Raw genomic sequence first — 10,665 nt, forward strand, 5'->3', positions numbered from 1 at the left:
AAACCCCACGATACAGGGGGCAATGCATGAAAGAAGAAGTTAGCACTGCACAAAACGATTTTCAAATGTCAGTTGCTGTTTTTCTCATTGTTGTCAGAGGCAAGAGTCTCAGTCTTGCTGCCTCGTGCTTGGATGCTGAGCATCATCATCAGAGGCACAGACAACAGAGTGGAGGAAATTAAGGGCTGGCCACTGTCAATGTAGGTCACCATCCGTATTAGTTTCCTAGGGCTCCCATAACAAATCACCACAAACTGGGTGGCTTAAAACCAATTTATTGTCTGACAGTTCTGGAGGCTAGAAACCAAGATGTTGGCAGAGCCACACTCCCTCCAAGGCTCTCAGAGAATCCTTCCTTGGCTCTTCCAGTGTCTGGTGGCTGCTTGCATTCCTCAACTGTGGCAACATAACTCCCGTCTCTGCCTCATCACAGAAACTGTATTCCTGTGTCTAAGATATCTCTGTTCTTTCTCTTATCAAGACATCAGTCAGTGCATTTAGGACCCACCCTACTCCCAGGATGATCTCATCTTGACATCCCCAGCCCCATTTTATCCGCAAAGACCCAGTTCTAAACCAGGTCGCATTCAGAGATACCAGGTGTAGGGATTTGAACGTAACTTTTGGGGCCAACAGTTTAACCCATTACACCCTCCAAGGAATGAAAGATGGTTGTCCTGAAATCCCAAGGATTCAGTTCCTGCTGGGAAGAAGCAAAGAAACTTTAAGGTTTTCCTCTGTTGCAAATGTGCACCCTATGTCGAAGAGGGAGTAATGGTTGAAGGAAGGTTTCCTATCTGCCAGGTGTTGTCCAATAAATTCCTTAGGATTCTTCTCTGGAACTAGAATTACTGGGTCAGAGGCAAACACATTTTTAAAGGTTTTAATGCATATTTACAAAATATCCTCCATTAAACTCATGCAAACATATCAGTGGTATGTGAGGGTACACATTTCATACTATCATTAAGATTGAAAATTATTTCTTAATATTTGCCCATTTAATAGTTTAGCAATGTTTATTAGTTCAAAAAAATAGTTTAGCAGTTCCCTTATTAGCTTTCTAAAGGAATTAAAAAGCTCTTCTTGAATGGACTGGAAGTTCTTAATTTCAATAATAATGAATATGCTCAAATTTAACCAGAATTTGGTATTATTAGCATAAATATGCCAGGTTTATTGATTTCCTTAATTAGTTTTTATAGGTGAGTAAATAGCATGTATTAAAGGAACTATGACTACAGATATCTACATAATTATTTATGTGAATTCTAGGAGAGAAGTGTATGTGACAGTGTAATCTAATAACAATAGCTTTTCCTTCTCAGGAGCTGCTCACTCTCATTATCAAAAGATCCAAAACTATAAAGAGAGGAATGATATATTTATTAAAAAGAATCCCAACAAGTTACTACCATGGAAATCTCCTAGGAATTTAACTCCCTCTGATATTTTTCTGGACAGGTTCTTGGCTAGGTCTATATATATCCATAAATAAAAAGAATTATCCCAAATTAAGCCATGTTTATTTACTGTTCTGTAAAGCTAAATATTAAACATTTCACTGATTTAGTTTTTCCAAATAATATCCTATTGGTAGATATAGTCCCTTAATTACGAGTTGGAAACTATCTTTAGCTATAAAATTTTGAAATAGAGGAAGCCGCTCTCCAAAAGAGGTATGAAGTCTGACATTGTCAAACATTCGTTGCTCCAATAAGTAAACATTTAAAGCAAGATACTCTTTCAACCAATTTGAGTTTGATTAAATTGCTTTCACAAATCACCTAGATTTTTTTGATGTAATGCATACTTTTCATCTCCCTAAATTCAAAATTAGATCTGCCCAGGATGCCAGACGTTGGAGCCTCTATTTCTCATTTTTTTCAAACTACCCACAATAATCATTCACATTTTGATCTTCCATTCTAATTTGTGGTGAAATTGATCAGGGCTGAAGGGATTTAAACAGCCATTCTGAAGATGAGATGGTATTATTAGATCCTAGATCATAGTGAAGAAAGGGCAGGAATTATCAAGAAACAGAAGGCTATGTAGTCAAACACCATATTTGAGCATAATCACATATGGAGTGAACTGAAGTAGAAGGTGGGACCCTGAAAGTCAGACAAGAATTTGTCATGTAGCTGTTATAAAAAGCAATGACAGGGATAAACCAGCACTGGGGGGGTGGGGGTGGGGGGTTGTAGTGGTTTGTTTATGGAGATTAGGAAGGGTGTAATCTAATCACCATTGGATGGGTGTATCCTAGGGAAGTGCAGAAACCTCATCAGGGGTGGGTGGGGCTTCAAGGATCCTGATATAAAGGCGTTCCAAAAGCTAGGTTTGTTCTGTCAGAGGCATTTGGAGGTAGCTGGACTCTCTGAACTCAGAAAGTTACAGCTGCTGTCTCGTCAGGAGAACACCAAACCCCTGACCTGATTAGTTGGATTTTCCTACCAGTATCGATGAGACCAATTATAGAATCTTTAGGTGAGTCAGGAGTTCTGAGTACACCAATTCATATTTCTTTCTCTTAGAAATAAAAAGAGAACTTAATTGAACTATCAGCAGACTTCAGACTGTGCCAAACAGCTAAAACATGCTTGGTTAATAAAACCTGTGTAATTACTTTCCATGTACTCTAGAGCTATAGAATTTTAATATATGCGATTATTTGAAATTTATAAATGAACATGATGATTTCTGCTGTTGTATGACTTCTTTGTTGTAAAGTAGACTGTGAATCAGATGGGAAATCCTAAACATAACGTAGTTTTTTTATTTGGAATGATACCTAAAACTTAATTGGAGAATCTTTTTGTAGAGTGTGGAGAGTAGTCTTTCTTCAGGAACTGAAGATTGCAGCCTTGGTCTTTAAAGTGCCCAATAACAATCGAGAAGATGATGATGGCTGGGAAAAGGTAACTCTGGTGGCACAGTGAGTACCAGAAAGCAGAGGAAATTCTGTACTCTCTCTCATCTGGAAGTGGGAATTTGGATGACCTCCAGTCATTTCTTTTAAAGCCTAACATACTAGATGCACTGGTTGTCATTTTAACTTGGGATTTACATATTGCCAAGTGTGAAAACACTCGGCATGGTATAGTAAGTCTGATATGAATGGTAATATATTAAATATATTGATCTCCTCTTCTAGCAGTGGATACTCTATGTATCAAGGTCAATTAAATGCAAAGGGGTTAATATTAAAGAGAAGAGAAAATTTAATTGTTAGAATTCTCAGAGCTGAAAGTTACAGTGAAGTAAAAATTAATCCAATGCTAATCAGTTATTTTGTATTAGGAGTAGATGGGAGTGGGTTTTTTTTCATAGAATAAAATAGAACATTGAAAATAACTAATTTTGATTAGGGTAGATAAATTGTGTGTAGATCATTTTTTTCTTAGATTGTTCCACCAACGAGTGGTAAAAAGATCATTTTTATGTTTTATTGTAGAAGGGAAAATGCAGAGAAGTGCTTCCTCCTGTCAGCTCCTAGAGGACCTGCACATTTCTCCCTCATGGCAATTTTGTATCTTCTTAGTATTCCATGCCATCACTGTTTTGGATTTTGGCCATTCTAAAAGATGTGTAGTGGGATCTCACTATGGTTTTAAAGTCCTTTCCTTTTTGGCCTTTCTCTTTTATTTTAATACTTTTCACTCTTATCCTTTCTGTTATCCTATGGACTCAGTTGCTGGTCATTTGTTTTGCTCATTTGTAGTTAAGACAAGCTGTGGTGAGATTGATGGGAAAGTACGCTGGGATGAGGATTGAGGATTTTTAATAGTGCAAACCAAGCATCTTAAGGCTCAACATTAACCTCACTTTATAACTTAGACTAGTTATCATTAAGGGTATTAAATCATGGAAGGGACATAGCCAAGTCAGGGGTGATTTTCTCATTTATTGCATAGGAGAGTAACTTTCCTTCTTTTTCTCCTTAGAAACATAGAATCACACACACTGCAGGACTTCCAGAAATAACTTGCCAGCTGAGTCTTGAGAGTGAAGAAGTTTGAGATCCTGCTGAGGTGTCTGAGCTGCCAGGACCATCTAAGTGGCCTAAAGACCTGGAAATGGCGTTGCGTGAAAGCCAAGACCACTGGTCCAAAGAAGACATTGTGAAGTTGCTGGAACGCATGGAGAATAACCTCCCCTCCAACGAGAGACACACGTTCAAAACGACCCAGTCACAGATGGACTGGGGAAAGGTAGCTTTTAAAGACTTTTCAGGAGAAATGTGCAAACTCAAATGGGTAGAGATTTCTTATACATTGAGAAAATTTCGTACTTTGAAAGAATTAGTCCTGGAAGCTAAGGAACATGCTAAAAAACTCTCCAAAAGCAAAAAACACAGGAAACATCCTGACTTCCCCAAGAAGCCCCTGACTGCTTACCTCCGCTTCTTCAAGGAGAGGCGGCCCCAGTGCTCCCAAATGCATCCCACGCTGAGCAACCAGCAGCTGACCAAGCTCCTGTCTGAGGAATACAGGGAGCTCCCAGAGCAGGTGAAGCTGAAATATATCCAAGATTTCCAAAAGGAGAAACAGGAGTTTGAGGAGAAAGTGGCTCGATTCAGGGAAGCCCACCCTGCTCTAGTCCAGAACTCCAAGAAATCTAACGTTCCCAAGAGAAGCCCAACCAAAGCCCCAAAGAAGATGCAGGGAAGTGAGAAAGAGGTGAAGTCTTCCCCACAAACCTCTTTTTCCCAGAAGATGAAATTCCACGGAGAGCCCAAGAAGCCCCCCATGCACGAATACCAGAAATTCCACGAGGATTTGTGGTCCAGCAGGGAGCTGCAGGACCTGCCCCTGAGGGAGCGCATGGTGGAGATTGGCAGACGCTGGCAGCGCATCCCGCAGAGCCAGAAGGAGCACTGTAAGAAGCAGGCTGAGGAGCTGCAGAAACAGTACAAGGTGGACCTGGATCGCTGGCTCCAGAGTCTGTCTCCTGAAGAATATGCTGCATACAGAGAAGCCACCTATACTAAGCGTAAGAACCTGGGCATGATGGGAGGCTCGAACCCCAAGATCAGACGGACAGATCTGCCGTCCCCATCTGCAAGGAGTCCTCAAGAAGGACTTGGAGAGGAGCAGGAGCTCCAGGCTTCAGAGACAGAATCATCAGAGTCTGTTGGGGTAACTTCTCTTTCCTCACTGGGATCAGAAGACAATAAGGAAGATGGGGAAGAGGAGGAAGGCAGGAACTCCTCGGACTCCAGCAGTGAGGAGGAAGATGGAGAGTGTGAGTCTGAGGGCAGTGACTCCAGCTCATATTCCTCAGAGGACTCCTCTGACTCAGACTCCAACTGAGTTTTGTTCACACTCTACAGGGTAGGACAGAGAGCTGCCCAGCATAAGTCCGGGTGTTTACAGCAAACTGAAAGTCTGTTCTCCCTGTCCTGGCTTCATTTCCTTCCTTCTTTCCTTCCCTCCTCCATACAAAGTAGAATTGGTTGGCAAAAAGGGATCTTGCGCAGGATTTCCTGGCTCTCCTCTAAACCCCACGTCCACCCCCAGAAAGACTCCACGCGGTTAAGCCTCTTGGAATAAATAAGGAGGGTCTTGGGCTGTGAGGGACACACTGGATCAGACTGAGTTTCCTGGCGTGAGAGGCTTTGCTCTCCTCATGTTCTGCCTGCCAGAGGTGGTAGGGGACACCCAGGAGCCCGTGACCTCTGCCTTCCCTGTGGAACTGTCCCTCAGGACTCATGCACTGGAGCTGGGGAGGGGAAGTTTTGATCGATCGCTGGTAGAAGAGTTGCCTTTAAAAATGTTGTCAAACTCCTGATATCTCTCCCTGGTCTCAGCAGTAAGGAGTTGGCCGTTTCCCATCTTAGGAGTGGGCGGGGCCATGTGCGCAGCAGCATTTCTAAATGTACATTTATTTTTCTGTTGTCAATGAAATTTTTCTAACTGATTTCAAAATTCAGAAATTAAAATTTTTAAAACTCACCTTTTTGGTTTGAATTAGCTGCTCGTTCGAATCAGTCCCCTTTGACTCTAGGTATTAATTTTCCCTGTGATGTCTGAATTTATTTGTTGTTTTGGTCCCTCCCGCTTCTTAATGCTCCAGGTCCAAGAGAATCACATTTTTACCATACCTCCAATTTCTACGTATCACAGTACATGTGTGTATAAATAGAACTATCTTATGCCGCTGATCACTGATCTGTCTGTGAATTCATGTACTGGGTCCACACTGCTTCAATTATTCTTGTTTACTTACATTTTTGAAAGTCTGTTTAAAGCCAGTACCACTTCATATTTTTCTTTTCTAAATGTTCCTGGCTATTTTCATTTTTTGTCCTCATGGACATTAGCATCACAGATAACTGTAATTGTATCCTCTATATATGAAAACAGTTGAATTTTGAGAGTTTATCTTATTCCTTGATGTCTTAGTGAAAGACTTCATTATTCATAAATGGTTTTATAAGCCTACAATTACATTATCAGAAAATAAAGACAATACTTACAATTTTCATACCTCTGCTTTTGAATTGTGCTTTAAATCATGTACTTACAAATTTATTCAGCATCTACTGTTTTCTAAGCCTTGTCTTGGTGGCATGGGATACAGAGATGAAAGTTACAATTCCTGACTTTGTGACAATCACAGTCAGGCAGAGAAGAAAGTAAGTGTAATCAGTAAGAGGCAGAAAAGCACAAATACTAGATAAATAGAGGCTAAAATTCTGAATTTTCATTTACAAAAAGATATCATTGGTTAAAATAAAAATCGCTTCAAATAAAAATCGCTTCACTTATGCATTTCCTCATCTACACATTCATGAACTGGGAACAAAATTACAATCGTACAGGATGTAAGTGAAGATTAGGTTTAGTGCTTAAATAAAATGCCTGGCTCACAGTTGGCTCAAAAGAAAATGGTAAGTTGATTTCTTCCTTCCTGCCAAATCTACTAATGTCAATTGATGAAAGAACTGACGAGCAAGAGTGGGCAGCACTGCCAACTGATCGCCACACAGCTTTTCCCTCTTTAACTCTAGAAATGGAATTGAACCCAGGAAACTAGCCACTCAGCCCCAGAGGCATTTCTGGCTTTTTGGCTGAGACCCAGATGCTCCATTTAATCAGATCTGGCTTTTCTGAACTTTTCACGTTGAGAAGGACCAGCGCTGGGCAAACACCACAAGAAATGCAGATGCCTCCATTTCCACCTCAGAAGGTTCCCATCCTCCCCTCTCCTTGCCTGCAGCTGCTCTTTCAGTCAAGCACAGAGGTTCCAGAGCTCTTCTGGGCAGCAATGTCACCAAGTCACTCTGCCCACTCAGTCCAGGAGCCAAGCCCAGCTGGGTCCCCTGGGACTGCAGGCGCTGAGGGAGAGGGCTGCAGACACTGAGTGTAAAAATGGGAAGGAGAGAAGCTCTAGGACCACCCTGCTGCTCCCTCCTGCCCGCTCTCCACCAGTGACCACTGGGCTGTGCGGGGCTTCCCTCTGTGCGTTTCCCGCAGATGCACAGAGTAGAAGAGCCCACTGGGTCCTACGCAGGAGCCGGAGCAGGCTCTGGAGAAAAGCACGAGGAGCTGTCAAAGTTTGAGCACTGGCAGTGCCAGGGGTGCAGCCAGGGAGCCCAAGGATCCATGCAACAAAGATCTGCAGGGTCCCCGCCCATGGTCCCCTCAGGCTGCCTGCTCTTGAGTCCAGGGCTGAGCCTCCAGGGGCCTGGCACATGCCGTGGGCTGATCAGGCTTCTGTGTGGACACTGGGACCATCTTCCTTTTGTGTCCAGTCTCTTAGGGAGCTGCCAGGATGCTTTGGCACTGCCAGCCCCTTCTGCACACCAGGACGTTGTGCAAGCTCCTGGAGAATCGCTCTTTTTAGGTCCTAAATTCCCTCCTGGTCCCTGGGCAGTGGCTACTCGTGGGGACTTTCCAGGGCTAATGGAGCCTAAGGCCTTTCCTCAGACCCTCTTGAAACCTTGGGAGATGGGAGCTTTCTCTTCTACCACAAGCTCCCTGTTGTGTTGGAAGAGTTTGGTTCTCTGTCCCCTGCCCCACCCATGTGTCACTTCTGCCTAGGCAGCCACAGTGAAATGAGGATTTCTTGACTTTTCTCCAAGTGTTACCAGCTACAAACATCAGTTCTTTACTCACCACACAAGAGGGGCTAACTTAAACGCCAAGCTTCTGGCAATGAAAGTGCTTTTGTTTCGGGTAACATCATCCTGGAGAAGAGAGTGAGCCCTCAAATTCCTCTCATCTGGCCTCCAGGAAGGATGGGAGACCAGGGGTTTTAAGAGTTTGTGAGGAATGTGGATGCTTGTAGGGAGAAGGGGGAGTCTGTGACCTTGCTGGTCAGTGCTTTCCCACCAGCCTGCATTTGGCCATATGAGGAAATCTGCAGGTGGGTGTCCTTGGTTGTTTGTCTCCCTAGAGGACAGTGGATTCTGGTGCCAGGAAGCCAGGGAGTAAGCAGGGAAAGGAGATGAGTGCTTTGGTTTTAGTCCCATATATGCTGGCTTTAATTAATGTAGGGGACCAATATCAGGGCTCGGATCATGAGGAGACCAGAAGGTCACCATTACCCATCTAGTGCTTGAGCTGGGTTTGTAGGAGCCAGGCTCGCTCTGGTAGCGGGATGCTGGATCCAGGGGCAGTACCTGACCTCTCTCTTGAACTTGGCCTCCATCTACCCTGGACCTGCATGGCATGTACCCCTGAGCCAGATTTCAGAGGTGCTTGTTAGGTTGCATGGTACCTGCTGGATCCAGGGACCAACTCTACCCATATACTCGATAGTTTTCTGTAAACTTACACATTCAGTTAAATATTTTTCCAAAGAAAAAATCATAAACTAAATGGATTCAATATGATTTACATTTTTAAAAGGTAACAAAAACAATGAAACAGTAAAATCCATGTATCTAAATAAAAAATAAAATTAAAAAGAGACAACAAAATACAAATACATTTAATAGATTTTTTAACACTGCACACTGCACTAGAAATTCCTGAAAAAGATTGGAAGTGTTTTGACTCAGGTCACATAATCTTTCAAAGAAACAATAATTTCTATTATTTCTTTTTCTTAAAAAAAAAAAACAAAAAACAAGTGGTTGGCCCCAGGGCCAAGTGGTTAAGCTCCCATGCTCCGCTTCAGTGGCCCAGGGTTTTGCTGGTTCGGATCCTGGGCACGGACCTAGCACATCTCATCAGGCCATGCCGAGGCAACGTCCCACATAGCAGAACTAGAAGGACCTACAACTAGAATATACAACTATATACTGGGGGGTTTGGGGGAGAAGAAGAAGAAGAAAAAAAAAGAAGATGGTAACAGATATTAGCTCAGGTGCCAATCTTTAAAAAAAAGAAAAAATGGGTGCAGAACTAAACTCTTGTTAAGGAACCAAGGCCAATTTTCTCACTGGTAAATTCTAATCCATCTTTTGGGGGGTCAGGACTTTATGCCAAAGAAAAACAACCTCAAGTATTATCAGTCTCATTAGATTTCTAGAAAAAATAGTTAACTTTATTCTACATACGTAAATAATAATAGAATGATACAGATGAACATCATTTTTAAACTGGAAGATAATTTGCATAATATCTGCAAATGCTACTGACAGTAATTAAATTTTCTCCGGCCACAGATAGTGCCAGCCCCCTAACATCTTTCAGTAACCTCCAGATGCTCCGTCAGTCCTCAGGTTAGGGCTGTGTGACCCTAAGACACAGATGAGTAGCAGATGACAGCGCTGAAAAGTGGGGACCACAAGCTAGGTCACAAGAATTTGCTATGACTCCTTTGTAGCCAAAAGCCGAGGCCCCCCTGGTTGCTTACCTACTGGCTCCTGCTTCCGCAGCAACCAGGAAAGGAGTTTGGAGTCTCAGCCAGAGGAACTGTGTGCGTGTGTGTATATATGTGTGTGTGTGTATCCACTCTAGTGCACAGCGAGCACTCTGGTTACTTTTCTCAACATGCTTCCAGTCTTCCCCGCCCCACCCCCAGTTCCTATACACTTCCTAATTGCTGGGTGCAATGTGCCACACTCCTACTGAGCCCCTAATCCTGTAATCCTGTTCTCCAGGCCCCTATTTATTAACCCCATGTATTAAGGACGTTGTTCTCAATTTTTTCCCAGAACATTAAAGAAGCAGATCGCCGCAGGCGGTGCAGTCCTGGTTCCCTGTGCCAGGGGCTGCAGGGAACTTGTGACCATGAATTCGCCTGGATCTGAGTTGTGTCCACCCACTGCACTGCTTCTCATGCAATGGATGGTTAGGACGCAAGCTCAGGGGACTCACTGACCACTCCAGCCAGAGCAGGACCATCGCACGTAACAGCACAGTCCCAAGACACCTGTCCCAGGAGCAGATTCACAAATCCTTTAACCCAGAAATATCATATCATCTCCAGGGAATCTTTCATCCAGCATTTCTCACACACGAGGTCTACACGAAAGGGTATTCATTGTGGAATTATTTTCAACAGCTAAATAAATAAGATATAAATTGAATTTTCTATAATATGGAGAATAATTTAATAAAAAATACTATATACTAGTCAATACATTATATAAATAGAGATACTTGTAAACACTTATTTACTTCATGAGTAAAACACCTTGTGTGTGTTTTTAAACTCATTTACTAACATTTTAAAACCAATGCATCTACATGGCAACAACACCCA

The 10,665-nt window shown here is 42.7% G+C and overlaps 1 protein-coding gene across 1 annotated transcript; it reads left to right on the forward strand.

Moving 5' to 3' along the window:
- The first annotated feature begins 4,076 nt into the window (after positions 1 to 4,076).
- LOC100060000 (upstream binding transcription factor like 1) lies at positions 4,077 to 5,318 on the forward strand. Its single transcript, XM_023645589.2, has one exon. It carries the CDS (start codon positions 4,083 to 4,085, stop codon positions 5,316 to 5,318), a length of 1,236 nt encoding a protein of 411 aa, XP_023501357.2. The 5' UTR covers positions 4,077 to 4,082.
- Positions 5,319 to 10,665: the final 5,347 nt, after the last annotated feature.

This window comes from Equus caballus, chromosome 7, assembly GCF_041296265.1.
Source record: "Equus caballus isolate H_3958 breed thoroughbred chromosome 7, TB-T2T, whole genome shotgun sequence".
NCBI classification, from domain to species: Eukaryota; Metazoa; Chordata; class Mammalia; order Perissodactyla; family Equidae; genus Equus; species Equus caballus.

Coding starts and splice junctions, on each gene's coding strand:
- LOC100060000 (XM_023645589.2), top strand. CDS start 4,083: ATGGCGTTGCGTGAAAGCCAAGACCACTGGTCCAAAGAAGACATTGTG.